Genomic DNA, 24,297 nt, shown 5'->3' with positions numbered 1-24,297 from the left:
ACCGAGACCACGGTGGGATCTCCCCCAGTCTCCTGACAAAATGGTGCACAACCGTAAAGCCCCGACTTGGAGGAACAACCTCATTGCAGGGAGCCCATTAGTTTCTCCGCGCCCCTCTTTCTAGAGCTCTTGAATAATTATGAAATCTGAGATGATGGGGAGAGAAGAACAGAAAGGCAAAGGACCATTGATTTTAGTGGAGTTTTTTTTTTTTTTAATCACTGTTATTTCAGAGGGAAGAGAGGTCTTGGGAAGGTTACTTTCAACTTCTCTTCCACTGAAATAACGGGTAAGTTGACCAAGGGAGAACTCGCTCAGTGCTAACGGCAGCCAGCCACCCACGGTGTGGTCGCCGGCACCTGTGAGGTGTGGGCGCACGGACCCCCTGTACGAGCCCAGCAGCTCACCTGCTGGGCACCCACCTCCAGGTCACTCTGTGCACAGCTTCTCCTCTGCCCCGTAGTTGTTTGCCTCCTGTTTTATAAACCAAATTGAGGAGATTTTGGCTTAGCGTGAGAGCCTGTGTGAGGGGACAGGTCATAACTAGAGTTCAGTGACAGTGGCCGGATGTGATGGGGTGGTGCTCCGAAGGCTGGTTTCCTCGGAGCGTCCTAAGGGGAGCTGTGTCCGGTTTGGAGGGAACTTCGAGAAGGGGAAATAGAGAGATGTAGGCATGTGCAGATTTCAGCCACGTCCTCACTTGCTTCTGCCCTCTCGTCTGCTCCGTTAGTTTCCTGGCGTCACGCAGGGGCACACGCCACGCCTGCACAGCATTACACTGTCCCCTGTGGTTGCTGAGAAAGCACAGCGTTGTTCTGGGATGTCCCCAATGGGTTTTTAAGAAATTATTGATACTTCTGGTAACTCCAGGAAGACAGAGGGGAGTCAGTTAAATGACTAATGGGTGACATTGTCCTGCAGTCCAGAAAAGTCGGCGATGGAATCCAAAGCTAGACAGAACCCTAGATGCTGTCTGAGCAAAACCCCTCGTGTTACAAAGTGATAAATCGGAGGTGCCGTGTGTGGGCCAGTGGTGCTGTCCCAGCCCTGCCGCTTTGGCCTGACACCTGTCTTCATTCAGACACGACAGGAGCCAGGTAACAAGATAGAACAGAAAGGAAAGACCCCCTTATACACATAACTCAGAATTTGATAGAGAGTTACAGTCTCATAACAAGAACTGGAGGAGAAACAACTTAGCCTTTCAGAGTATGAATCTTTCCAGACTAAAGAAAGTGGGAGGGCCGAGGGAGGGTCATCTGGAAGGCATTTAGTGGGGCACTGAGAAGGGAGGCCTCGGTACCCAGATAGAAGCCTGCAGTGTGTTCAGACAGAGGACTTTCAAAAGAACGTTGAAGCACATGAACTTAATGTATATTGCATTGAGTTAACATGCCCTTTTCTGCAGCGGTGTACTTACTTCCAAATGTTTATAGCTGAGTCTGTTTCTTCCCCTAGACTCACAGAAAAACATCTAGTCCAACCCCCTCAGTTTGGCAGATCAGTAAATCAAACCCCGGAGGAGCAAAGTCACTTGCCTGAGGCCACGTAAGCACTTGGTACAGGAACCCTGCTTCCTGGGCCAGGAACATGCCAGATGACAGGAAGGGAGAATGCAGAGGTGATGAGTGGGGAACCGGGGCTGCGTTTCTGGGAGTCCGGAGGCAGAGTGAGGTGGGGGAAGGACGGATGATGCTGAGTCTGTCTGGAATGCTTCCCCCTTCAGACGTCCCGCCTCAGCTTTGAGGAAGGAGGCAGCACTACCGCACTGAAACGTTATCTCTAAGTTGTTATTATTTCTAATCGTCGAGTAAGTAACTTAATTTCTCTCAGGGAGAGAACCCAACAGAACCTAGCAGAGAGCTGTACCCATTGCAGACCCAGCTCTTCTTCTATGTTACCTGTGGGCGATGTGCACATTTAGGTCAACTCCACCCACAAGATATTTTGCCCAGAAACCTGGAAAATTCTGGGTTTTGGCTTTCTTTATCTGAAATGAAATGGTCAGACGAAAAGATTTCAGAACGTGGATCTGTGACCCCCCGTGGACCTTTGGACCGAAGTCCCACGTCCTCACCTTTCCCTACATTGAACACCAGGTACAGGTATAAATCACAAAGGACACTGCTGTCGGTTGCTGTACAGACAGTGCCCCACGAAGGGCTTAGCTCTCACTTGTTGAAACCCTGCAGTTCACTAAGAAACATTAGAATGTATATGAGTTTATTTGAGCCGAGCTGACCACAGTTGCCAGGAAGCCAAATCTCAACAAATCGAGAAAATGCTCCAGAGAACAGCGGTTTTGCACCTTTATTAAATCATCAGCATCAAAGGAGGAGGTGTGGGGAAGGTGACATAAAATTCATTGGTGGTAGATCAGGGAGGCAGGAGAGAGCAAAGCAGGGAACCTCTGAGACTGGATGAAGAGTAGAATGAAGACATACTTCTTTTCCATCGGTGGGTCCTGGATAGTGAACAGTTAACACCGACGGCAGGTAGAGACTGTGTGAGGGGAACAAGGTGACCCTGAGGGCTCTGTGGTCCTGCACCTGGGTAGAGGGGGAGGTGGGAGATCCACCCTGATGGGCCTGGGGAGAAAGGAATTACTCTGACCATCCAAAGGTGTGTTATCTTAGATACAGAAGTACAACAGACAGGCTGAGTTAAGGTAATATTGACCTTTGTCGAGGAAGATTCTGCCCTAGGACATGACTACCCATCTTCGCTTGCTTTTAGTTCAGAAGTTTTCACTTCAGACCATCCTGTGTGGTCGCTTTAGGTCTCCGAGTTTGTGAGACAGCCATGCAGGCCTGCCCCGTGCTTGTCAGGTTTAGCATGGGGCCCCTTTTTCATGCACAAGCTTTAAATGTTTAAATTTAGTCCTGATCGAAGGTTTGAATTCTCTCAGATAATTGATGGGTAGGTAAGTATATAAATAGCTCAATACGAAATCCCACAGATTATGTTCTAATGTAGCTTAAATTTTTTATCACTGTGTTTTTGTCCTTGTGTTTAAGGCAAGGTTTACAGTTATGACAGAATACATTTTGAGATGACATTTCACTGGAAAAAATTTTCTAAAGTGGATTGCTTACATGTATAAATATAATGTCGGTCTCAAAAGCACTGCCCCGTTTATCTGTAAAGTAGACAGTCATTGAAGCACTGGCCTGGATAAAGGCCTTGAGTGCAGAATGATTGGTGTATTAAATTCCTTTTAAACAGATCAAAATAACGATGGTGACTAAAATAACTCATAAATATTTCAAGCCCAAGTTTTCAATAGTGTACTTTTAGTAGAAGAAGTAAGTTAATATTTTGAAGCACTCCTTGAAGAAATTTACTTTTTTCTTTTTACGGCAGTCTCTACTTAAAAATACTGGGTTTCATTTTGGTGGTCTGCCAAGTAATCACATGTGCATGGGGCTCCCTCTGTGTAGGGGTCAGTGTCAGGGGTCTCCACACACCCCTCCCTGTCACACTGGGGACAGTCCTTCCCTTTTGAGGCCGTGGTTTAAAGCAAAACACAGTCATTAGAGTGCGCGACTCGAGTCTGGATCCCTGACACCTACTACTCTGTGCCGTAGGCCAGCTCCCGTTAGGACCCTCTCTGAGCCTCAGTTTCTCTGTGTGTAAAATGGGGGGTTTTCTCTACCTTAGAAAGTCGAGGGGAGGATTGTGGTGTAAGTGCTGAACGCAGTCTGTTCCGTTGGTGGGTCCAGATGGGAGGCACGTACCCAGCAATTGGTAGCTGTCACTGTTTTCTGTTTTAGTTTTGGAGATGGTCCCCACGGCCCCACGCAGGTCTTTGTGTGCATGTGATGGAGAATGCCTCTTGCTTCCAGGAAACGGCACCAGGTACGACCTGAGCCCAGTCACGGCCGTCAGTGTGCACTTGCTCGGCAGTGACGGAACGCCGGTGCTGGTGGATGGCCCCATTTATGTCACCGTGCCCCTGGCCACACAGAGCAGTCTGAGGCACAATGCCTACGTCGCAGCGTGGCGATTTGACCAGAAGCTGGGTAAGCGAGACACCTGTGCCGACAGTCGGTTAACAGATGACTTCATCATTACTGTTTGGTTTTTCTTCCAGGAGGCTGGCGCGCGTCTCCCCTACTTGAGGGTGTCGAACTCGCAGCGCATGCGTGGTTTCGGTGGGTAGCGCTTACTCCCGCCGTGTGCCGTTCAGGCACGTTCTTTGTAGTTCTTTTTTCCCCCCTTTTTTTGCACATTTAAGCTAATTTACTTGAAAATAATCTTTAAATGTTATTAATGCTCCCCTAATCTTTATAATTTGATTCTTTAGAAGGTATATGATCTCTCTTGGTCGTGTGGTTTTCTTTTACTGTTTTCTGAAAAAAGGAAAACATTGCCAACATTGCACGAAAGAAAAAAAGAAAAAAGAAAAATTATGATTGCACCACCTAGAAAGCACCACTAACTGTATTTTGGATCACACTCCTTCAGTCATTTCACAGTGCACACATGGATTAGTCATCTATTGCCAGGTAACAAATTGCCCCCGAGCCCAGCAGCTTTAGACCACAGTGAACACCTGTCATCTCACCGTTTCGGGGGCTCAGGAACACAGGCACAGCCGGCCTGGCGGTTCTGGCAAGGCTGCCGACAGGCCGTCAGCCAGGGCCCCCCTCATCGCGAGGTTGAGCTGGGCTGGCAACACGGCCCCGTCTCTCTCACAGGCGTGTTGGAGGCCTCAGCTCCTCACAGACTGCCGGGCAGGGGTTCAGTTCTTCCCCACGTGGGCAACTCCGGGGGGTTGCTCACAGCACAGCAGCTCGCCTCCACCAGCCCAAATGGTCCAAAGAAGAAATAAAAATTGAAAGTAAAAAAGCACAAGTGGACAAAGCGGACGCCACAGTCTTTTGTAACCTGGTGTCAGGGTGGCACACCATCACTTCTTTGCAGATGCCCGACGGTGGGGGTGGGGTGGCTGCCCAGGTGTGCGCACACCCAGCGGTGGGGATGCGGGGGCTCCCCAGAGGCTGCCTGCCACAAAGTATACAGTGAACAGAAATGGGATCGTGTGCTGTGTACTGTTCTATAGCATGCTTCTAAAATCGCTTGTATGTCTCGAACGTATTTCCATAGCATCGGCTACTGTTCTGCAGTGTTAACATTAATGAATGCATAGTATCCCATCCCGTGGGTCTGTTATGATTTGGGGGCTCAATCCCCTACATTCAGGAAGAACATTAATATTCTCACCAGTGCGTGATAACTATCTTTATCATAAACCTTTATGCGTAGTCATGATTATTTCTCTGAGATAAGATTTTGGAAGAAGTAGAATTGCTGGGTTAAAAGTGTGCACATTCGGCAGCTTTAATGCACATTTCCAGATCTTTCTGCAGGACTTTTTGTGGTCGACAGTCAGAGTCACGCTGCGGCAGCTCATGCTTGTGCTCAGGCTCTGGCTGCACACTGGCCTCGCAGCCTCTGGTGCCGGGTCCCAGAAGTCCAGCCCGAAAACACTGGTTTTCAAGTGGCCCAGTCCAGACTATTGGGAGGCCTTTTAACATCAAGTGTTTTCAAAGACAGCTAATTTCTTGAGTAATTTATAGAAATTTATTTTTGGAACCAAATGCGTGTTGGTCTTTCTAGAGGTGTGGGGGGGTTGTTTTGTTTTTTGTTTTTACTTTTTGAATAATTACTAACAGACCCCATAACTCTTCCTGTGGGATTCAGCGATTATACCAGGCACACGGAGCCCGGCATTAGCAGATGGGTGGTTGCCCTGCCCCAAGTGGGAAGGGCGTTTTGTCGCTGGCATGTGTTCTCTACAGCGCGGTGGCTTTGAGGACAGAAGGAGCCCTGGGCTGCCAGGAGAGAGCAATGTCAGGGGGCCGTGACGGCGAGTCTCTGAAGAGCAAGGACTTCTGATGGGAGGAAGGGACGTGGGCGAAGAGGCCTGGAGAGAAAATAGGAAGGAGAAAGGGGAAAGCTTGCATTTTGTATCCTGAAAACCTGGGTTCTGCTCCTTGTAACATTGCAAATCCCACTTTGGGCAAATCACTTGTGCCTGTGTTCTTATTTGTACAAGACTGCATTTCATTCCTTGTGTATTCTGCCTCTTTCCATTAGCCCCGCTGGTTGGCCCTGAATATCATTGGGTCATTCTGGAGCAGCACAGCATGTGGGTAAGAGCAGGGAATCAGCCCTGAATGGTGTGGCTCAGATGGTTGGAGCGCCGTCCTGTAACTGAAGGGTTGCGGGTCCAATCCCTGGTCCGGGTGCATATGGAAGGCAACAGATCACTGCGTCTCCTATCAGGGTTTCTGTCTCCCTTCCTCTCTCTCTAAAAGCAATGGACAGATGTCCTCAGGTGAGGATGAAAGAGCAGGGGCTCACAGGGCACACTGGGTTGGAATTCCAGCTCTGCTGCCCACATGCCAAATGGCCTTGGCTGAGTTACTTAACCTGCCTGTGCCCGAGTTTCCTCAACTGTACAGTGGGGATAATAATAGTACCTATTGTTGTTACAAACAGTGTATTAGTCAGAGTTCCCCAGAGAAACAGTGTTGTGTGTGTGTGCACATGTGTGGAAAGAGAGAAATTTTAAGGACTTGGCTCACACAGCTGTGGAGCTGGAAAGTCCAAAGTCTGCAGGGAGGGCCAGCAGCCTGAGATTTGAAGAATGGCTGATGTTGCATTTGAGCCCAAAGTAGTCTGCTGGCAAAACTTCCTCTTCCTTGTGGGAGGTCCGTCTTTTTTTTTTTTTTTAGAGCCTTCAACTGATTACATGAGGCCCACCCATGTAATGAAAAGCAATCTGCTATGCCCAGTCTACTGAATTACATGTTAGTCTTGTCTTAAAAATAACTTCAGAGCAACATCGAAATACACTTGAACAGATGTCTGGAAACTGTGGCCTGACCAAGTTGACACGTAAAGTCAACCACACCAAGGAGTAATTGAATTACTATTGTGAGAAGCTCAGTACAGTGCCTGGTGCACAAAGCAAGCATGCGCTAAGAGTCTGTTAGGTACACAAAGTTCGCCCCATTCTGTAGAGGCTTCCTGGTACTGCGCCGTCCAAGCCCCTTTCCCCAATTTCTGGAAGGACTGTTCCCTGTGTGCTGCCCCCGTTTCCACACACTGCAGTCCCTCTTCCACCTCGCCACACACGACCTTGCTCTCCTGAAGCAAATGTCACCAAGTTCGCCAGCAGCAGCCCGATTGTGAAATGAGGCGACCTCCTCACCCTCTCAAGACAGATTCTGTCCTCTGTAGAGGGCCCTCCTTTTTTGGCTTTCTGACTCACTGTCCCCCTGGGTCCTCATCATCTGCCAGTCCCTGGGCTTTGCCCTGCGCCCAGCTCCTAACTTACTTTCTGTGTAGTCGCTGGGGCATCTCACCGCTTCTCACACTCCCACAGTTACCTGCGCACCCTCGTCTGGTTCCCTGCGCTGCGTGTCTCATGTCTGTGAGACATCTCTTTCTGGATGTCCTAGCCAGAACTCAGATTCCACATGTCTACAACTGAGACTCATCAACTCTCCTCACTCCAGCCTCTCTTCCTGTTCACCTTGTTGCTCTGTGTTTCTTCTCTGGTTAAGGGTGTCGTCCACCAGACCATCGCAATAGCGACCTCAGAGTTACCTCTGGTGTATTCTTTTCTTCACTTCCCCAAGCAGCCATGCCTGGGCCCCTGCAGAGCCCTGCGAATGTTGGGTCAGTGTTTCTCCACCTCGCCCTCACCTCTCCTTCTCAGTGGTACCTCTGCCTCAGTTCTGAAACTTCCCTCTTCTCTGGTCAAGTTCCGCCCCTGGTCTGGCTGCCTTCTGCCTCTCCTTCCCTCTAGTAGGTCTTCTGCATTGCTACTTGGGCTATCTCCCAAAATGACAGACCACTTTCCCGCATGAGTGTGTCATAGATCCACTCACCGTGAGGCAGTCCACACTGCCTCGCACGGCGCTCACCTCCTCGGAGCCGGCCCGGCCCGCCTGTCTCCCTGCCCCACAGCCAGCCCCTGTGTCCTGCACACCCTTGTTGCTGCCACGACAAACTACTTACCCTTCCCTGCGAGTGCTCGGGACTCCCTCACAGCCTGCCACTTTGTGTGAGCAGCTTCCCTCCTTTCAGATCCCTTTCTCCACCCCCTAAACAGTAATTCAGACACATTGTACATGTTACAGTGATACTAGAAACGTATAAGGACATAGTGTTGTAGTTTCATAGTTATTATCTGTGTCCTTGCCAAGTCTTTGAATCCTTACAATCAAGAATAGTTTTGGGTCCTGGCTGGTGTGGCTCAGTGGATTGAGTGCCCACCTTCGAACCAAGGGTTGCCAGTTCAATTCCCAGTCAGGGCACACGCCTGGGTTGTGAGCCAGACCCCCAGTAGGGGGAGGGTGAGAGGCAACCACACATTGATGTTTCTCTCTCTCCCTTCCTCTCTCTAAAAAAATAAATAGATAAAATCTTTTTTAAAAAAAGAATAGTTTTGGCACATACTAGGTACCCAACTAAAATGTTTGTTGAATGATTGAATGAGGTGTTTTCAGAGTCAGGACAGGTAAAGCTATGACAGTGTAACATGGGCGCTTACAATGACTGTATGCATAGAATTTACTCTCACTTACCTGTGCACATACACCTGGTGCACTGAGCTCTTACTTAGAGAAAGGACCATTGTAGCGGATTTTCTCCATCTTGCTGCCATCGTTCTTCTCTTTCTTCCTGCCTCTTTTTTGAATGACTATACTTGATTATAGATATTAGGGCTGGGTGTATAAAAGTTTATGTTCCTAATAACATAATGTTGACCTTTGAGCAATTTGAACTACATGGGTCCATTTATACATGGATTTTGTTTTTCAGTAAATATACCATTAACCCTCGATATCCCCAGGCCTTGCATCCACAGATTCAACCCCCCATGGGTTGGAAACAGTATTTGCAGTCTGTGGTTGGGGACCCACGAATGCGAAGGGCCACTGTATGTACTGTTCTGCACCGTTTTCTATAAGGGACATGAGTGTTGGCAGATTCTGGTAACTGTAAGGGTGGTTCTCAAACCAGTCACCCCCTGTGGATCCTGAAGGATGACTAGGTTTTGGGGGAATAAAAAATTACACAAGCACTTTTGACCGTGCAGAAGATCAGTGTCCCTAACCCCTGCGTTGTTCCAGGGTCAACTGTACAATGAAGCTTTCTCTAGGCATTTGTATATATATTCAAGGTCTGTCTGGAAAAAGTTAGCCATTGTTAATATAATGAAATGGTTTGTGTGACATCAATGTAACCTGGCAGCCAGGGAGACTGGACTGGAATGCACATGTGTGAACAGTGACAACTTCACTGTACTAGTCAGTGGGAGCAGTAGACACTGTTGAGTGAGCATGTGCACTGTGTGGCTGTGACATTCAAAATGACTGGGAGAGTAAAGCAACAAATCTGCATCAGATTTTGCATTAAGCTTAAACATTCCTTCACAGAAACTATTCAGATGATTCTGAAGGCTGTAGCTATGGACACCTAGTGATTGACAGCTTCATCACAACAATATGCCCGCTCATGTATTGCATCTCATGCAGAGTTTTTGAGCAAAACATCAAAATCACCCAGATCGTAGGGGGTTAACTTAGCCCCTACAGCCCAGGTTTGGCACCCTGCAACTTCTGGCTTTTCCCAAAATTAAAATCAGCTTTGAAAAGAAAAAGATTTCAGATTGTTTGAGATTCAGAGGCAGCCGATGGTGACTGGGAGAACTGTGAGAGGTCCCAAGGTGCCTACTTTGAAGGGGACTGAGGTGTCATTGTCCTGTGTACAATGTCTCTTGTGTCTTGTGTGTGCTTCGTCAGTGTCTCCGTTTTCCCAGCACACAGCTGAACGCCTTCTGGACGGGCCTCGTGTGTCACAACAATACAGCGCAGGTCTATGGGAGCACCATCCTTGCTCGCATTAGTTTTGTATATGGCTCACAACTAAAAATGTATTTTAGGAAAAATTTATATATGGGCCATACTGAATACTGGCCTTTCAAACCCATCTGCATCCTAATCCCTGGGACGCTGTGAGTATTACTTCACATGGTGATGGGACTGCAGAGATGTGATTAAGGGTCTGGCGAAGAGGAAGCTCTCCTGGACCATCCAGATGGGCCCACTGTAATCACAACAGCCCTTCAGAAGGATGCGGGGGAAGCAGAACCAGGAGATGGCGATGCAGCAGAGCTGGGAGTGAATATGGAGAAAGCGGCCACGATTTAGGGAGTGCAGGCATCCACAAGAAGCGGCAAAGAGCAAGGAAACAGCTTCTCCCCTCAGAGCCTCCAGAAGGATCCCTCCTCCTGACGCCTTTGCTATAGCCCAGTAAAACTGGACCTTCTGACCTCTGGGACTGTAAGGGAATAAATTTGTGTTGTTTTAAGCCCCAAAGTTTGTGCGGCCTTGTTTGTTACAGCGGTAATGGAAAACTATCACGAAGTAGAAATCACTGAAGCCTCTGCAGTTATCCAGTCCTCTAGAAGTAATTTTGGTGGCATGGACCCTCTTCCCACTGGGGATCTTCATCGTGTAGGTGACCTCGTTCTGTGTAAGTGGTCTTTTTAACTTAGCATCGATGGCGAAGAACACAACTGCCAGATTTCTGGCCGTCACAGATTGTGTGCAGAGAAAAAGCCAATATTTGGATAGCTATTCAAAAATAATCAGATGAATTAAATTGTGTTTTCTGAAAACGTTATCTCTAAGATTGGATGGACATAATCAAATAAGCATATGTTCTGTACTTACTAAACTCAGTAGAAGCCTATCTATTTTATGGGGTTTTTTTACTATTAATATATGTAATCAAATAATATCATTTAAGTATAAATTCAATTATTTCAGTTAAATAAAAAGTTCCAAGATGATATTATCAGATCAGGAAAAAAAATAGGAACACATCTTAAGTATATAACTATTTACTAATTAACTGCTACTTATGATTATTTCAAGTATGATAATCACTTCAAACCAGTTTAATACTTTAAATTATCTACTTTTGAGATAAGTTTAAGTAATTAGAATTCCAAAGTGTTTAACAGGCATAGAGACAAATTTGTGAATCTATTAAAAATTTCCCCCCTAAATAACTATCAAGCCAAATGTGGCCCAAAAACTAAGAATGGTTTTTATATTTTTAAATGGTTAGAAAAAGAATCCAAAGAAAAAAAATATCTCATAATACATGAAAATTATAAAAATTGAAATATAAGCTTACTAAAATAAACTTTTATTGGATGCTAGAGACTGACTGTTTGTATGCCCCCCATAAAACTCACATGTTGAAACCTAAATCCAGTGTGATGGTGTTAGGAAGTGCGGCCTTTGGGAGGTGATTAGGTCATGAGGGTGCAGCCCCCATGGATGGCATTAGTGCCCTTGTAAAAGGGACTGCAGAGAGATCGCTGGTCCCTTCTACCACGTGTGGACACGGTGAGAAGGTGTCTGTAATCAATGAATGAGGCAGCAGGTCCTCACCAGACACTAGACCTCATGCCACCTTGATCTGGGACTTCTAGCCTCCAGGAGTGTGGGAAGTGAATTTCTCATGTTCATAAGCCACTCAGTTGATGGACTGCAACATTGGCACACAGCCATGCCCAGTTGTCCGCATGTGGGCTATGGGAGTGCTCTGTCACTACACCCGTGGAGCTGAGTGGCTCTGACAGTCTGCATGTCCCCAAACTAAAAATATTTACTCTCTGGCCTATGACAAAAAATTGTTTTCCCTGATCTCAAATGCATTCATCAGGGAGCGCTTACCATTCAGTATAAGAAAGCAGATACATCCTACACGCTGTGCAGGACCGACCCGAGGTGTCTGGTTCAGTCACGGTCCGTACTTGCCCTTGTCCAGAGAACCCTCCAGCGTTCTGCCAGAAGTGACTGTGGATCCTCAGAGTGATAACACTTTGTAGGGCAAAATTTCAGACTCTGTAAAGAAGGATAAAATTCTTTTTAGTGCTCTGGGACTTCTGTTTGAAAAAATAAATTCACATTTTAACACTCACTCGAACACTTCAATCCATGAGCGGTGGGTGCCTGAAGATTTGGGGGAGGAACCTGGGGGCGCTGCCTTCCAGACACTGGCAGAGCAAGTCAGTATTTGGCAGTGCCATTTATCGTGATTGTCCTTTATATTTAATGGCTACAGTTGTCTTTTAATTTTTTCTTTCAGAACAGGCAAAGAATTTCCCATTATTTAGCATCTCCATATTTCAACCCACATGTTCATCAAAGGGCAACATAATAGATTAACTCCACCTTAGAACATAAAGTTGGATTTTGTCTAGTATGTTACATTATGAGTTGGCTAATTGTTATGTGTACCCTTGGGGGAAAAACTTTTTTAAGAAGCTCAAGTTGCATAAACTGGAATTGAAACTTCTGCTGCATTTGCATGTGGTGCTGGAGCCATTGTGTTAAAATGCCACTTGATTTATCGTGCAAGAGAGGCCTCGATTTAGCTAGTCTTTTCCTTTGAGGAATTAGCAGATGTCTTTTATTTATAATCTTCTAATGGTGCTCCCTCCTCTGAAAAGATGTGCAGTGCCAGTGCCTGGGGCGTCAGGATGTGCCTCGGGTGGGACACGGTGGACACACGCGCCTTCGTGTCAGTCCTGTGCCGGGGCCAGTTTGACCCGAATGAAATCTTGTTGCTCATGGCAAACGACGCCGTAGCTGAGGCTTTCTGGGCAGTGAGAGATGACTGTGTCCGCTTGCTTTTACAGGCATGTGCTCTCTTTTGCCTGTAACTGGGACAGCAGATGGCTGTCCGATGTCCTGGGTCGTCAGACTGTGATCTGACTTGTTGCCCTGGGGAATGGTCCCTGATGTACAAGCCAACCAGGTCAAGTGGTTTGAATTTAAAAGGTACCCATGGACATCAAGTGGCCAAAAAATCGAGAATTACAGTTATGTTTGTGACAGGTTTCTGCAGTCTGATGATCACTTAGGTTACTTGATTTGAATACTCTCATTCTAATGAGATGACAGAAATAAAAGTGTGTTCTAAGTGAAGCTGCATTGTGGAATCCAGTTCTAACTGCCTTTCTGAAGCAGAGTGTGTGCGGGTTGCTATAGAAATGGTGGTTACTGAACCAGCATCTTATCCTGTATGGCACATATGGATCGGGCACTGGGGATGCCCACTCAGGACGGGCCTGGGGGGGGTTTGATTCTGCTTCAGAGCGTGAGCGTTCCTGCCGATGCTGGGCTCCCTGAGCTAGTCCTTTTGGTAAGTCATGGCCAGCTGCCCTGGAAGGGGGAGCTTGGTTTAAAATACAGAGCTAAGATGTTGTTCCATTTCATTGTTTTCTGGAGGGAGGAAGGGGTGGGAGTTCTTAAAGCTCTAAATTACATTTGTAACTTAAGAAAATGGAAATATCGCTAGCTTCTCTTTTCCTGTATGTCATGAGCCACGTGCCCAGATGGAAAGGGACCCGCAGGGCTGAGGGGCAGGGACTGAATGGCAGGGGTGAACTGCGTTGTATGGGTTAGGCCAAAGTTAGAACAAAAGAAGGGAGCTCGTTTCTGTACTATTAAGTATGTATTTACATGTGTGGTGTCAGTTTTTGAACCAGATGCTTCTTCTTTACCTTTTTCAAAAAGAAGAGACTTGATGCTTAAGGGAGCAGACTTCGGTCTTCCCGCAGTGAAGGGTATTCCTTAGAAACAAAGAAATAACTCTCGTGAAAAGTCTACTGTCTTTTTCCCAGATGTGAAACTTGCCCGTATAAATGGATCGGGCTTCTGTTAGGTATGCAGGAGGGAGAACATGGCAACGTACCTGCCAAGAAGGCTGACTAAAGCGATGTAACAGAGAAGAACGCTGAAGGCAGAGGACTTAATCTGGGAGTGAATGGTAACAGTCCAGTGAAAACACTGTCTTGCCCGAGATCGGGGCTGCCAGGTGGCCAACAAATTGTGATTTGTGCTTGAGACACAGATTGGTATCTTGTTGCCACGACGGGCCATTCGCATCCCAGTTGCGAGGTCCCGCTGCTTTGTCCAGGAGGAGGGGAGTATGGCTGAGAGCACTTGCGCTGTCCATGGGGAGGGTGAATGCAGAGTGATCTCAGAACATGGACATTTGTTTTTCAATGTTGCCTAGCAACTCAAAAACAAGCTTGTAATACCAACCCATTCCTAAGAATTGTCAAACCTTTTGTGTTTGCAGCCCCCGCATCCTACCAAATGAGAATTTGTAGAGAATAATGCCATCATCACACTTCTTATATTGTAGTTGTGGTTCGGGGCCCCTTTTGTTTTGAAGCCCTATTCGCAGAGACTGCATTTTCCTAAAGTGTCACTTCATGTAGAACTAAAACTTCCCCTGCTTGAGTTTAACTGAAACCATTTTTGGCAAGCTTTACAAATGACTGTTGCCTGTGTTGTGGTCTTAGATCAATACGCTCCTCCTGTAAGAAAAATGTGTGTTATCTTATGGTCAACTCTTAATTACCACTTACAGAATATTCACTCTGTGGATTATCTGGCAAGTTTGCATCCTCCCACTGGCTTCCCCATCACCAGGGAGCCCAGAGGCCTCTTGCTTCGGGACCACTTGGTCCGGACTTGGAGCACCGCATCTAACATGCTTGCTCTGTTCTCAGCCTGGTGAAAAATAATAGGGAAGTAAAGCTGCTATAATTTATGTCAGAACCAAATACTTTTTAAATGTCTTTTGTTTTCAGTTATCTCCACTGAAACGAGCAGTTAACAGGTCAAGGCATTCTTGATAGATTTGAATATTGCTCTGGTTGTACAGCATGTCTTGGGTTGGCCAAAAAGTCCATGTGATCTTTTCCATAAAATAAAAGACACATTTTCCATTTTTACCAGTAACTTTACTGATTTGGATATTTTGAGTGTGATGGCTATCTCCCACATGGTAGGACATTGATTTTTCTCAGTATTTCAGTTTGATCACTGTCAACTTCAAGTGGTCTGCCCAACTGTGGGGCATCTCCAGCAAGACATCTCCAGCATGAGACTTCACAAACCACTTTTGACACGTTTGATCAGCCATGGCACCTTCTCCACACACTGCACAAATCCTTTTTTGCATTTGTTACATTTTTACCTTTCTTGAAATAATAAAGCATAATATGCTGAAACAGTTGCATATTTTCTTCCATCTTCAATATTAAAATGGCTGCACAAAAATTCACTAATTTTGGTAAGTTTTTCTTAAGTGCATGCTGATATGACAGCTGCCACAATACAGTGTAACAAAATTGTCTCAAATGAAGTTCAAGGCAACTGAACACTATTAGAGTCATCTTACAGAAAAAACCAAATGGACTTTTTTGCCAACCCAATAGCAGGAGTGTACAGGATACAGAGAGCATGTAGTCCAGCAGTTGAGACAGTTTGGACTTGAATACTGGCTCCTGTTTGGATTACTAGCTGTGTGATCTTCAGTAAGTCCTTTAATCTCTGGGTTAACCTCAGTTTTCTTATATGCAAAATGGGAATAACAGTCTTTGTCCTTACCTCAAAGAATTATTGTGAATGGAGAAGACTTAAAGTAGTTCCTGGCACTCTCTGAAGGGCTCTCTGTAAGTGTTAGCCATTACTATTATAATCATCATTGCCCATCTTTGTTTAGTGCATTTTTGGTGAAGCACGTTAGAGGAGAGAAGGACAGGTACGGCAAATGCCTAATGCCTTTAAATTGAATGCCCCTGTCTCAGCCAGGACTGCTGTATAGCTGGTATGTCCCAGGCATCCAGTCTCATGTTGGTACCTATGCTCTACCAATTGTTCCATATTTTGAATGTTATTATTGTTTCCCTATTTCCAGATAACTCTTAAAGTTCAGAATAAGGGATGCCTTTTAATTTGAGTAAAGTAGAGCTGCCGGTCCCCTGGTGTACAGAGCAGGTGTCTCACCAGGAGCCAGCCTGCTGGCGGCCGGCCGTCTGAACTGCCACCCACCCTGCTCTTGGGTGACAACTCAGTGCCCATGGTCTCTCCAGCAGTCAGTAGTGTTGTGCTCACTTCACAGGGGAGGAAACCAAGGCTGGGACTTGGGATGGACAGAGATCCCAGATGTCCAGGCTCTTCTGGAGTGAGACCCTGCGTTTCTCCTACTGGGGGCCTGTAGACCTGAGAGCTTCTTTAGGGTCTGGAAATTGTCCACCAGGATTTTTAAATCTAAGTTTTTGGTTTGGATAATAATTTTTTAAAAGCTCATGTGCAAAAGATTCTACATCATCTGAGCCCAGAATTTTTTTCCAGTGGTACTGGGTTATAATCGACATACAGCACTATGTAAGTTCGAGGTACATGGCTAATGATTAGACTTGCCATATATTAACACAATATATGTTAGTGATTAACACAATAACTTTAGTTAACACCCATCATCTCATATAGATGCAAAAAAGAAGAAAACGTTTTTTTCTTGTGATGAAAACACTTAGGACCTACTCTCTTAACATCCATATATATCGCAAAGCAGCATTAATTAGAAATCAAGTTGCACGTCACATCTCTCATGTTGTTACACCATCATGTTGTACGTTGCACCTCTCATTCTTATTTATCTTGTAACTGGAAGTTTGTTCCTTTTGACCTCCTTCCTCCAAGTCTCCTTGCCCCTCACCCTCTTAATACAGATTTTAAAACCATCAGATACTTGTGTCGCCTTATCTGCCTGTATGTATGAATAGACTATGTGATAGAATAGGACTAGTGAGAACTGAACAGTGACAGATGCCCTACATGAAAGACACAACCTACCACAGTAACAAAACAGGAAGTCAGCATATGTCGAAAGAGGAAAATGTCATGGTGAGTTCACCTAGAGAAAAGTGGTAGGAAATTGAACCGTAGATGCACTGAGCTCAAAAGGAGCCCCACCTTAGCCACCTGTGACAGCGTTTAAGTTGCAGATGACTAGTTCCTTCAGTAACGTGGCTTCAGGTTCCCTTTACAAAGTTGTTTTGGTTTTATACTTTTGTATGAGCTCTAAGCTCTTTCATATTAGGGCATATTTAACACATTATGATTTTTTAAATAAAGTCAACACATTGTATAGGGATATTAGTTTTGTACATTAGTCACATCTGGGACTCATTGGAATGAATGGTAGTCCTTGCCTTGTATCTCCTTTAGGTAGAGTTTCATCAACATTTAATCTTGGGAAAGTGTACATTACCGGGGAAACCTTTTATAAAATTTTACCTCTTAGCAGCCCTGCTATTTGGGTAGAGCAAGAGGGACCCTGGCTTTCAGCCCCCTTTTTTCAAGGGCCTCACTCTGGTCCTCATTTAGCTGTACCCCTTCCCTGTGGGATAAGATGTCCTCTGAGCCAAAGGGATGTGGCCACCTGGAAGCGGAGCCTCCCTTCTAGAACATCTTCCTGGTCCCCGAGGCCCTAGGATTCCCCACCCAAACAGGTCTAAACTGGCTTCCAGGTCCTTTCCCTCAGGTCCGTCTCCCAAGGGAAAACTAGTCCACTCACATGCTCACATCACAGGCACGCCCCCAGGCCAGAGACGTTGTGAAGGAGTGGCTGCTGGCCAGGAAATGAGCTTAGACATGTCGGGTTGGGGGTCTACATCCCTGGATGCATAAGGCTGGGTGTGAGTGGAAAAGGGGGTAGGTCACAAGCCAACTCTCCTTTCCTATGTCCAATTCTACATTGAACCCTGGCCTTTAGGCTATTTTAAAATTATGGTGGGAGGAGAGGACACATTTATTTAACAGTATGATTGCTTGCTTTATGAATTAAATATTTAGATATATTGTATATGAACCTTCAATTGTACTTTTGCCTTGAGTCCTGCAAATGTTATAGGTGGGCCTCTCCTTGGGCAAATCAGGGACCTCTCTGCACTTCATGTTTCTCCCCTTCGAAATGAGACCTAGAATACCTACCTTTCAAGGTTGTATAAGACTAAAGAGAGAAAGCACATAATGCACCCAACACATTGCCAGACATGTTTATGTTCTTAATATCTTGGTTCTTTGTGCTCCTCCCTTGAATCATCCCATCCTGTGAACCACCCACATGCACATGCATACACAGAACACACACATTTTACAAACCCAGCCTGCACAGAAGGTGCTTCAATATAGGTCTCTGCAAAAGCATCCTTGCTTGCTCTGTCATATGTCACATGGATGTAGTTATATGTGGTGACCCAGCCATTTCAAATGTACAGTTTGAAGTATGTCTGAATTAAAGGGGCCGGAAAGAATGAGATAATTTGAAAAAAGCATTTTTTTCCTAGTCATTCTCAGCTGAGCTTATCCATCAGCAAAACAGGTGTTACTATAAACCAATCACTATTTGCAACAGAACCCAGTAGGTCTGGGGCCACACTCTTCCTCAATCAGAAAGAAGCTGAAACTGAGCCCAGGGAAGTGCTCATTTGCACTTCAGAGTCCGCGGAGGAGGGGAGGCGCAAACCAGACTTCCTTCAGAATTCAGCTCCTGTTCCTTTTCCAGTACATCAGACTTCTGTACGGTCCTGCCTCTGTGGCAAGACTCAAAGTGGCATAATATGATAATGGCCTAAATCCAGGAGTGCCACACCAAAACCCATCCCCAGATATGTTCAGTTTGGCCCACACAGTTGATCTGGGGGCATTTGTTTGTTTGCTGTGCTTCAACATCCTGGCCAACATTTAAAAGTTGAAAGATTTGCCATGGACTTCTATTTTCAGCCTCTCTTTAACAAAATCAAACACTTCATTCATTTCAGCAAATAGTTATTGAATATCTTTGTGCCCGATGTTACTCTCTTCCAGGCTCTTGGGATAAAGCAGTGACGAAACAAGTCGGGGAAGGTCCTGGTAATTATGAAGCCTTTGTTCTAAATGGAGACAATGGGCCAGTTTACTCAGATGGCACAAGTACAGTACGACAGTTAAGCAGATTGATGTCAGAGGGGACGATTGGCTGGTCAGACCCTTTGGAGAGGTGATATTTGAGCTGAGACCCTGAACTAGGAGCCTAACATGGGACTGTCACGCAGGTAGAATGCTCTGAGCAGAAAAAAACAGTCAGCACAAAGATCTTAAGGTTAGAACCAATTTGGCCACACACAAACAAACCAGTTCACTAAGCAGCACTGCCCCTTAAAACAAGGGCACAGCAACAGGGGCACTACTTCCTGTAGATAAAGGAAGTCCTCACTTGACGTCATCCTCGGTAGGTTCATGGAAACTGCAACTTTAGGTGAAAGGACGTGTAACAAAACAAACTACCATAAGCTAATTGATGTGAACTAGAGTTAAGTTCTCAGGGCATCTCACTATTAATGTTATCAGAAAACAACATTATTTGAGGACCTGCTGTATTTTAGTTGCCTGGACCTGGCCTGTTGTCAGACAAGTGACTAGACTATTTCTGAAATGTATTAGATATATTTCTGAAGTTGCTTTAAGCACTGGTTGCCTGGTTGATATACCACAGCCACGTTGTGGGAAGTGGCCTCAGCGTTTTCTGAAAGAATCACCACACCCACAAAAGTGTGAATAAGTTAGAGGTTTGCTACTCAAAATGTGGTCTACAGCTGGGGATTCCGTTGGAACTGCAGAATCTCCTGCTTCACTCCAGACCCACTGAATGAGAATCTGCGTCTTTACCAGATCACCACTGTAACAGAAGCACTGCTCTAGAGCATCTTACTGCATCTGCCCGGATGTTTGTAAACTTCTCTTTTGTGCTAGCCCTCATTTTGAGCAACTTTTCAAACACTGGCCATCAGTGGCTATACCTCCTGGAATCCCAGTCTGCTGACCTACCCTGTCCCTTCTGAGATGTAATAGCAAGATGGATATTAGATTAATTAGCCTGCAGTCTAGTGAACTACTTTCTGGAAAAGTTATATATACCTATTGGAAGTTCAGAATTCTCTCATTCATTTTTTATTAATGCCGTTATGTATTCTACTACTTCTGGCTACTATTCAAGGCATAAGCTTTCTATAACTCTGCCAGAATCTGTATAGTTTCCCATTATTGCTCTCTCCCAAAAGTTGTTTCCGTAATCTTGTGGTAACTCAGCTAAAGTTTAAAGCAGCGAGGGTGGGGGATGGAGTGGGATCAGTTGCTTAGATTACATTTATTTTTAAGAATCTATTTTTTGAAAAACTACCTTAAAAGTACCCTGGGAACATGTTGTAGCTGAATAACAAGATTCCTTTCTTGTTTTAATTTCTGATAATTCAACATATCTGTGATTCTTATTATTTGAACAGAAAGATGTTGTTTATAGCAAGTTGCCGTTAATTTTATTCTTGTTTAAACCAGTCCTGAAATGTACTCGCCTGAAGCTGTACGAATGTAGCCATCTGTACATAACTTTTGCTCTTCAGTTTGATTGCTTTCAACAAGAATGATTAGATAATTGACCACCAGGTTAATGCTTTGCTATGTGATTAACAGAAATGTTTCTTCCTCACAGATTTCATGGAAAAATAATTTTAAAGAAGGAAACATAGATACTCAAAGGCATAGACTTTCAATTGGGGGAAAAAAGGCTACCATGCAATATCATAAAAGTAGAAAATGACACTGTTTCTGCTAGTCTGATGAATGTGATGGATTCTTATATTCTGATTTTAGTAAGTGATCTTGTCCCAGTTTTGTTAAGGCATGCATAGAGAGACCTTGGTACTCCTGTAGGCACAGCTGGTAGAAAAGTGTGGTAGAGGCTATAGCTTAAGGTAACACAGAGGAAAGTCTGGAAGAGTTAGGCATGTGGTTTCTGGAGAAATTGAGCATGCCAAGGGATCTGGACAGGCCCCATGACTGAAATCAGCGATCGTAATGCTAAGCACTAGCTATGGATCTGAGAGGCACATACCTCTTGAGAAGGTTGTTCCTCACGCCAGTTAATGCTCACCCCATACTGATTATTCAGCAGTAGTCACCGCAGCCCAGGGGTTGCTGACCAGAGCAGGACACAGCACAGCCACAGGCTCCTGCTGTCCGAATCCCTGCCTGTGTCACATATGTGTGTGTGTCACCTCTCTCCATGACTGCTACCACCTGTTTCCCAGTGACATTTAGATGCAGTAGTAAAAATGCCTATATGTCCCATGGGAATGTCCACCTTTTGATTCGCAGAACTGTTCTGGGATGGGTTTCGAGTGGCTGTGGAATTTCTTCATGTGCCTTAGCTTATAGATCCCGTAGAACTCAGTCCAGCCCCTTTCAGGAAAAGTGTGCCAGTTCGAAGATGTTCAGCAGGAAGCAGAAACCCACTGTGAGTGCTTAGACTGTGAGGATGTTCATGGTTTACGTGACAAAAGAGATGTGAAGCCAAAGCTCCTGGACTGCCCCCGCCCTCAGTGACATCACGAAGGACCTTTGGGTCCTCTGCTGGCCACCGTTGGCAGTTCCTCAGGTCACACCACCAGCGGCACAGCTGGAATTCACGGGCAGGATTACCTTACACTGGGGCCAGTTCACCCTTTCCCTGCTGGACTTCTATTTTCCCAGTGACCTGAGGTCCCACATGGTCACCAGTGTCAGTGTCAGAGTGGGCACTGGTGTCCCTGTACATTGCTCCTGTGCAAGGTGCCAACTTCAACTTGTAATCAGGTCAAGTGTGGGTTTGCACTTACAGTTTCCTTTTCTAAATCAGTTGTGCTCCTATTACCAGGTTTTTCTGCTTGTTAGCAAATGCTGAGGTGTGGTGGCCTGGCTTTAAGCTAAAGTGGGGCTTCCAGGCAGGAAAACCAGGCCAGTCTGAGATCTGTAGGTCGTATTCAGAGTAGACCTGTGTTTTGGACCAGTTTTCATATTGTAGAGTTCTTTTCCCTTTTAATGACCATTTTGAGCTCACTTATCTTCGTATTTTGCAAATAAAAGCTGGTTTCATTACCACTTGGGAACCAAGCAAGCCAGCAGCACCCTTGGTGACTGCTGAGAGACCCCTTCGGATGGTACAGACCCGCGCAAGGTGTATCCTCTTCTGTCTCTCGGTTGCTGTGTGCGGTGACCTTTGTTGTTCAGCGTAGCTTCCGAGTTAGGAACTCAGGGTGCTCTTTGTACACAATGAACCTTGCCAGCTGAATACATACCTAAGTCGTTTTCAAAGGACGAGGATGATTTTTCAACAAAGCATTTATTCTCAAAAACATCTCTAAACCTTTCCATTGTGTAAGATTTAACTCTAGAGAATGACATTTCATACAGGACTGACCTGTGGATATAGTGTAGAACAACAAAAAATACCAGACTTGGATTCAGAATACCTCTGTTCCATATCGGGTCTCGTTCCCCAGTCCGTCACCCTGCCCGCTGACAGTCTTCCACAGATGGTTTTGATGAGGTGGGTTATCTAGTTCCCAACAGCAGGTCCCCCTGGGTGGGACTTGGGGGCTGTTGGTGGTGAGGGAGCAGGGCTGGTTGTAGACACACTGATGCCCACGCACAGGGAGGGAGGAAGGGAGAAGGGGAGAGGGGGCGGGGAAGGGGGAAGGAAGGGATGGGAAACGAACACGGGTGTGAGGGGGGTTCAGTGTGAGAGCAAATGATTCCAAGGTCCTCAGTAGGGACTGAAGGACAGCCGTCTGTTAGAGCCTCGCATGGTAGTCTGTCATAATCATGACCCTGAGCTATCAGGAAAAATCAAAATTATATTCTGTATTATAAGGCAGGAGTAAATGATGCTTTTTAGAATGATATAACACTGCCTTTTCAAATGATGGCAAATTAGAACCAAGTTATACAAAAAACAACTCGCGAGCCATGTTCAGGAGATGTCGGGAGTTGCTGTCGGGAGAGGGGGTTCTCTTCACCTTCTCCCAGGGAGGCTTATCTTTGATCTGTTCTGTATGTTAATTATGGCTTAAGGTTACATTAAGAGCATTATAGAGTTCAGATGCTTTTAAAAACTATCTGGAAACCATGGGACTAGAAATTTCCATCATGCAGAATTTCCGAATGGTGATGATGCCGGAAGGATTGCTGCATAACCTCCACACACGTTCGGTCCCACAAATAGACATGCCACAGACCTTGGGCAGAGCAAAGAGGCGCTCCTGGCCACCAGCCTCCTCCCAGGTGACCCAGCTGATAGTCGGCCATGCTCTGAGCTGGAGCAGCTGTGCGTGAAGAAGGTGGCCCCCTGGCTGGGCCTGTGGGACAGACACAAGGAAGCACAGGGTTCTGCATGCACACCTGCATCAGGTGATCTGCCCAGACACACAGCAAGTTCCCAGCATCTGCCCACCTTTGAAGGGGACCCTGAATGAGTCAGTAGCAAGACCTCAAAGGGAGTGATGAGAAGAGGCTGGGAGGGACCAGTCCGGAGCAAGGAGAAAGAGAAGCATGGGGATGAAGCACAAGGAAGAAGCAGCTGTTGGGCTGCTGTGATGACGTCAGGGGCTGCTCTGTGTCTGGACCACAGAGGAAACTGGCTTAGTCAGGACAGGCCTTCAGGCAGTTGTTCTGACCTGGGAGCAGGTGGCGGCTGCCCCATCCAGCAGACAAGGAGAACAAGCAGAGAGGCCTTACTTTGGAGCTTTCCTTCATCCACACAACAGGAGCAACCCAGTCCCTCTATAGTTCTGTCTGAGCCATGTCTGGGGCCCCACGTGAATGAGAGAGGGTCCCCCGCTAAGCAGCCTGGCCAAATTGGGTCCAGCAGTCACATGACCTCATCAAACCAAGGAGACTGTTCAGAGCTCTGTGCTTTGCTGTTGGTGTCACCAGGAGGGTACAGGCACGAGATCCCCAGCCGTGAGTACCAGAAACCCCTCTGGGCCAACTGCTCAGTTGGGGAAAGCGTCCTCTTCCTGCAGCGTCAGCATTGGGTCACGAGAGGCATAGTCTCTAGTACGCAGTCCTTTCACTCTCGTGTTCCCTGTAGCTTATTTGCTCCTACAAAACAACGCTTGCATGGTCGTTGAATCCCAGTAGCGTCACCCTCTATTCCTGAATATGGGTACATTTTACAGAAAACGTAGGCCAAAAGCAATGCCTCTTCCTCAGCTGGCTCTGTTCCCTTTAGTTGGAAAGGGTGGCGTCACCATCTGAACCTCAGTTTTGTCAGGAGATCTTGCCTGCTGGCCATGCCCAGCTTTCCACGGAAGGTCGTCTGGTGTTATTTTTGAAGTTGCACATCTGGCTCTCACTGCTCATTAAGTACTGCTGAGCTCCCACACCAAGGAGATTTCTGTGTGCTGAGAAGAAGACAAAGGAAGCTAAGACCTGGCCCTCTTATGCAGAACCCCTGGTCTGAGAGAGGAGGTGAGGCAGGTCAATGGGGGGCAGATGTTTCTGGAAAGTCAGTGATGCAGGAAGACGTGCCCTGGGA

At 46.1% G+C, this 24,297-nt stretch overlaps 1 protein-coding gene across 3 annotated transcripts in view; it reads left to right on the top strand.

The window, feature by feature from the left end:
• Positions 1–24,297, top strand: part of FAM171A1 (family with sequence similarity 171 member A1) — a 128,945-nt gene that overhangs the window by 95,288 nt on the left and 9,360 nt on the right. Inside the window, exon 5 of one of the 3 annotated variants that reach the window (XM_037141294.2) lies at positions 3,846–4,022. The exons of 1 other annotated variant lie outside the window; for it this stretch is intronic. In XM_037141294.2, the coding sequence (XP_036997189.2) occupies positions 3,846–4,022 (177 nt within the window). Of the gene's footprint in view, positions 1–3,773; positions 4,023–24,297 lie in introns of all 3 variants that reach the window. One more of the 3 variants, XM_053665816.1, reaches the window with a different exon arrangement.

Source organism: Artibeus jamaicensis, unplaced genomic scaffold, assembly GCF_021234435.1.
Source record: "Artibeus jamaicensis isolate MK-2021 breed Jamaican fruit bat unplaced genomic scaffold, CSHL_Jam_final contig_426, whole genome shotgun sequence".
Lineage (NCBI taxonomy): Eukaryota > Metazoa > Chordata > Mammalia > Chiroptera > Phyllostomidae > Artibeus > Artibeus jamaicensis.
This window is presented reverse-complemented; position numbering and strand designations above follow the sequence as displayed.